The following is a 6,000-nucleotide window of genomic DNA, read 5'->3' on the forward strand; positions in this document are numbered from 1 at the left end:
AACTCCCAAAAGTTGTTCTCTGACCGCCACACACCATGGCCCTTCTGTATAAACTAAATTAATGTTCCAGAAAAACAACTGAAAGTGACAACAAAATCCATACCACTGTGTGCGAGGGCCGCTGTTGTATGTCCTTGTCCTGTCCCAGCAAATAATGTCTGGAAGTGTGATTGATTTAGTCCTTCTCCCAAGATCTCAGACTTGGGAGAAATGTGCCGTATGGTTACCTCCTCATGCAGAATTAAAATAGCTTCATTGTCAGTCCTGACTCAGAAAGGCAAATGGGACATTGGAAGAGGCAGAAAACAGGGAACAGGACAGGAGCTACCACAGAGTGCCTCTGAAAGACTCTACCCAGCAGTGTATCAAAGCAGATGCTGAGGCTCATAGCCAAACTTTGGGCAGAGTACAGGGAATATTATGAAAGAAGGGCAAGACAGAAAGACCTGGAGGGGACAGGAGCTCCACAAGGAGAGCAACAGAATCAAGAAATCTGGGCCCAGGGGTCTTTTGTGAGACAGATACTCCAAATAAGGATCATGCATGGAGATAACATAGAACCCCTGCACAGATGTAGCCCATGGCAGCTTAGTGTCCGAGTGAGTACCCTAGTAAGGGGAGCAGGGACTGTCTCTGACATGAACTCAGTGGCTGACTCTTTGATCACCTTCCCCTGATGGGGGAGCAGCCTTACCAGGCCACAGAGGAAGACAATGCAGCAAGTCCTGATAAGGCCTGATAGGCTAGGGTCAGATGGAAGGGAAGGAGGACCTCCCCTATCATTGGACTTGGAGAGGGGCATGGGAGGAGAAGAGGGAGGGAAGGTGGGATTGGGAGGGAATGAAGAAGGGGCTACAGCTGGGATACAAAGTGAATAAACTGTAATTAATATAACAAAAATTAGAATAAAAAATAGCTTCATCTGTGGATACCTGAGCAGACCAACCCCTGACAGCAGGATCCTACAGCTCTTGCTTGGCCATGTTGGACTTTTCTAGAAACACCATCAAGAAGGGCAGAAGTGGCAGGTGAGGTAGACTCAGTTGTCTGTGTGTGCTCTTCAGAAAACAACCCATTATTTCAGTCCCGAATCTCAGAGCAGCATCCCAGGATGCTGGAGGTTGCATCTGAATAAGTCTCCAGACCTTTCTGAGAAATACTGTCAATGGTTTTCCTCAGCTTGATGATGTAGACAGAGCAGAGCTTTTCTGATCTGGAAGGTTGGGGCTCTCCCAGCTTCCTACAGCTTTGAAACGGTACTAGTTCCCTTTGCCCTGTGACAAGCAGATGCTTCATGGTTGGTGAAGACAGTTTTCTGGTGTTTAACAGAGCATCAGACTTCTGAGCAGGAGGGAGGACAGCTGGGGCCAGGGACTGTGTAAGGTTCACTCTGCAGGGGTGGTAGAGCCTGGGGCATCAAAAAAAAAAAAGTGAATTTCTTAGTTAAAGTGAAAGATAATGAGTCACTGGCTTTTTAACTTTACAGAGGTAATTACTGTGCATGTGTTTGTTTAAGATTTGACCTGCCAATTTATCCATGACTTTCTCACAGTAGCAGAAAATGTCCCTGGACCTGCTTGAATCTGTGTCATTAGTTTTATGTCAACTTGACACAGCTAAAGTCATCTGAGAGGAAGAAACCTCGATTAAGAAAACTCCCCCATAAAATGAGGCTGTAGGCAAGCCTTGAGGGCATTTTCTTAATTAGTGATTAAAGAGGGAAGGTCTATAAAGAGAACCAGGCTGAGCAAGCCATGAGGAGCAAGGCAGTACACAGCATTTCTCCATGGCCTGTGCATCAGCGCCTGCCTCTGGGTTCCTGCCCTGCTTGAGTTCCTGTCCTGACTTCCTGCAATGATGAACAGTGATATGGAAGTCGAGGCCAAATAAATATTTTCCTTACCACCTTGCTTTTGGTCATGGTGTTTCATCGAAGCAATAGTAATTCTAACTAAGATAACACCTACTTGGACCTGCTTGTCAAAACTATCAGGTGATGTGAGTTTTTCACACATCAGACAAAAATCTAAATAGGAGAAAAGGCAGAAAGTGGATGGCACAGGGTCTGGGAGCATGGAACCAACCAGTCCTATGCTGCTTCCTGGGAATAGGGCACAGAGGTCTTGGGAAGGGCTAGAATATATAGGCGTGGGGAGGTACACTGAGATGGGTGCTGTCTATGAGGATGTGGGAGAGATGTCTCCATGCTGGGTAAAGACTGTCCAGGTCCGCTACTTTGGGGTTCACCCCCACTCCTATGGACAACTCTACACTCTTGTTCTGCAAGCCCAATAAACTTGTTGATGCCCCAGGATGAACTCTGGTGAAATCATGTCATTGTGACCCTGTAAAGAGCGAGCAGACATTGTTTATATCTCCCCAGGGAAGGACGTTTGGAAAAACTCGCCCCCCCTTTTTTGACCTTCATTACCCCATCCTACTCACTCCTACTATGGTGATGTGTTCCCTCCTCATCTTCCTGCCCAACCCAGATGCCAACAGACCAGGGCTCTAGATTCAGTTTGTAGACACACTTCACCCATTCCTACTCCTCTTCTTCCTGTTTAGATGCTGGGATGAATACTGATCTCTGGGTAAATGAACTAACAATATGTTAGCAATCATAGCTAATTTCCCCAGTGATGCCTCTGCCTTGAGTGGTCGCCATGCCTGCATACCGGCAGCTACTTACTCCTCGGGTCTCATGTGGTCCTCATCACTATTTTTTTTTTGAGACAGAATTTCATATATAGGCTAGACTTGATCACCTCATGAGTGCTGGATTACAGGTGTGCACCACTGTTAAGTTTTGGATTGGGAGGTGCTGAGTCAAGAGGACTCAGATTGCTGGGGAACAGGAAGGAGGTTTGTTGGACAAGTTGTCGACAGCATGGACCAACATAAAGAAAAGGCAGTTGTGAGATGCCCAGTGTTGGTGCTAGGGACTGAACCTGGGTCTTCTGTGAGAGAAGTAACCGGGGAAAAAGAAGAGTGATGGAGATGGGTGAAAATGGGTCTTCAAGGTGAATCCAGAGCCCTGGTCTGTTGTTGTTGGGTGGCATCTGGGGTGTGAAGGAGGATGGGGAGGAGACACATCAGCATGGTAGGAGTGAGTGGGGAGAGAAGTCACCCACTCAGCCATCTCTCCAGTCCCACCTCAAAAAATTTTACCCCTGGTATGCAGGTATCTAAAATAGGAACACACACCAAACATGTACTGACAACAAATCATAAAAAGATTATTTTCAAACAATTCTTTGGCATATATGTAATTTAACACTCATTAAAGATGAAATGTGCTTGTTTATTTTTACATGAAATATTAAACCCTCTAGGGCATATATGTAGCACAAAATGGCAGAAGTATGTTTGGTGCCATTTTAGAAATGACTGGGAAGTCTGTCCTGAGGGTGAGCCAAAATTCACTGAGTGATTTTTAAAAAAGAAAAGAAAAAAAAAAAAAAAGGAACTCAAGTCAGCAACTCAGACAGCTTTTATAAAAAATTGTTTTTATTATGTATATTTGCTTACATGTTTGTGTGCCAGGCATGCTGGGTGTCTGTGGAGGCCATAAGAGGTTGTCAGGGTTGGGTTGGGTGGAGTAGTGGGATTGGAGGTTCTTCAGCCAAGCATGCTACCCCCAAGTCACATCCCCAGGCTGCTTTTCTTTCTTTTTATCTTGAGACAGAATCTCACTAAATTTCCAAGGTTGGTCTTGAACTCACCATGTAGCCCAGTCAGTCCTTGAACTTGTGACCTTCCTACCCCAGTTTCCCAAGGAGCTGGGATTACAGGCCTACACCATGAGACCATGGAGACTTTGCTTGGAGGCCACCCCAGCTCTCTCAAGCCTTTAATTCTGAATTTCCCAGAGGAATCAGGTCTAGTATAGAACAGAGCCTTCATCTAAATATCCCCTGTGGTCACACACATCTTAGAGATTCCTTGTGGATCTGTCTCCTAGAATTAACATGGTTGATGTAGTAAATAATAATAAAAAAAGTGTTGGGCTATATAATGTTTGTTATTATTAGTCCTAAGATTATGATGGCAGTATATTTTAACCTGCTGTCACAAATAATAAGACACAGACACCTGTTAGATTTATAATTGCCTTATTTACCTTGGGCCAGGCAGATATTCCTACTTTTGCTGTCTGAACCACCTCACCATCCATCTCCCACCCCCCATGCCATTCTCCTTAACCATCCTAGCTTCCATCCATAATCTTATAAATACTTGCTTTTATTCTTCATCTGGGCCTTTCTACACCATTGCTGGAGTCCTTCCTCCCAGCTCCACATGTTTCTTTTTCCTCCAGGATAACCCATCGTAGTGTCCTCCTTCTTTCTCTCTTTCTGCCCATCGTCTGTTTATTTCCCGTGATCCTCTCTGTCCTCCAAAGCTCAAGAACCTTAGCCATGCCTATCCCATTCTGCCCTGCTCAGGTATAGGCTGTTTAATTAACCAATCATATAAGTCTTAGGCAGGTTTACTAAACAAAGATAGGTATAACCAGATCTTAAGGGCCAATAACACGCATCAGACCAACTTCCAACACATGGTGGTTTGGATGCCTGGACTCTGAAGTGCAGCAAAGAGCACAGGCTTCCTTCTAGGCAGACATGAGTTTAAGTCCAGACCATCTGTTACTACTCAAATAACCTGAAGGAAGTCCTTAAATCCATTTAAATTTCTGATTTGTCTCCTGAAATGAGAACTTGAGGGTTAACCTGAGAATGGACTTAGACAGCGGTCCTGTGTCATAGCTCTATTACATAAGACTAGCCATTGTAACAGTGCATTGCTTTTCTAATCAGCTAACCAGATAAGACTGTAGACAAATGCATTATCCTTGTGCCTTCAGGGCAGGTCCTGTGTCAGAGGCCCTGTAGAAGATCAGCCTCCTATAGAGGCTCTGAGATCTCCCATTTGTTTCAGCACCAGCGGAAGACCCTTCCTGCTCTATGTGGGCCTGGCCCACATGCATGTGCCTTTATCTGTGACTCCACCATTGGAAAAGCCACGGAACCAAAGTCTGTATCATGCAAGTCTCCGGGAGATGGACAGTCTGGTAGGGCAGATCAAGGACAAAGTTGACCACATGGCGAAAGAAAACACACTCCTCTGGTTTACAGGTAAAGTAGAAGTCCGGTTAATCTGGCTGGGATCTAATATACAGGCACACGGGGGTCTATGGAAAGCAGTGTCTGATCATTTGGCATCTTTAACAGGGGAGGGGCTCACTGTGAACTTGGGGCCCTGATGATATTAATTTGCTTGAATGCTGAGCATGTTGGGAGCCAGGTGGGAAGAGTCTCCTGGCAAGATGTGAGGAGGACAGATACATGGTACCTGAGCAGAGGTAACCAGCCACATGACAAAATGTAGTTAGTATAAATGGGTTATTTTAAGTTATGAGCTAGTCAGAGAAGAGCCTAGCTATGTGGTCTAAGCATTTATAAACAATACTTTGAGTTTCCTGAGTAATTTTTCTGGGAGCTTGGGGATGGGAGTAAATGCCCTACCTTCAACACCTTTTCTGTTTGGTTCTTCATGACTGAGTCACAAGAATGGTTGGGGCTGATGGAGCATGTGCTTCACTGGACCCACGCATGTTAACTAGGACTCTCTGACTATTTACTCTTACTTGTTAGAGAGCAACTTTGGCATTGTGAGCTTGTGTAGTTCTTTCTCATCTACTCCCTGGTCCCAATGGTCATGGCTGCTGCTGGCCATATCTTTAGTCAGGTGGCTCCAGAAGAACTGAATTAATGATCCCTTTAAAGAGCTCACATGTAGCTAGGTATCATAATACATAACATTTTGTAGAATTCTAGCACTTTAGAATCTAAGGCAAGAAGATCTCCAGTTCAAAGCCAGGCTTTGAACTTTTGAGGCTAGTCTGGGCTATTTTTAGCAAGAGTCTGTCTCAGAAAAATCTAAAGGTGTGTGTGTGTGTGTGTGTGTGTGTGTGTGTGTGTGTGTGTGTGTGTGTGT

The 6,000-nt window shown here is 45.0% G+C and overlaps 1 protein-coding gene across 2 annotated transcripts in view; it reads left to right on the forward strand.

Annotated features, from left to right (window-relative positions):
• The window catches only part of Arsg (arylsulfatase G), a 126,079-nt gene that overhangs the window by 84,892 nt on the left and 35,187 nt on the right, over nt 1–6,000 (forward strand). For both annotated transcript variants that reach the window (XM_055592292.1, XM_055592291.1), the window contains exon 7: nt 4,942–5,138. In XM_055592292.1, the coding sequence (XP_055448267.1) occupies nt 4,942–5,138 (197 nt within the window). The remainder of the gene's footprint in view (nt 1–4,941; nt 5,139–6,000) is intronic.

This window comes from Psammomys obesus, unplaced genomic scaffold (assembly GCF_907164565.1).
Source record: "Psammomys obesus unplaced genomic scaffold, mPsaObe1.curated_primary_1811, whole genome shotgun sequence".
Lineage (NCBI taxonomy): Eukaryota > Metazoa > Chordata > Mammalia > Rodentia > Muridae > Psammomys > Psammomys obesus.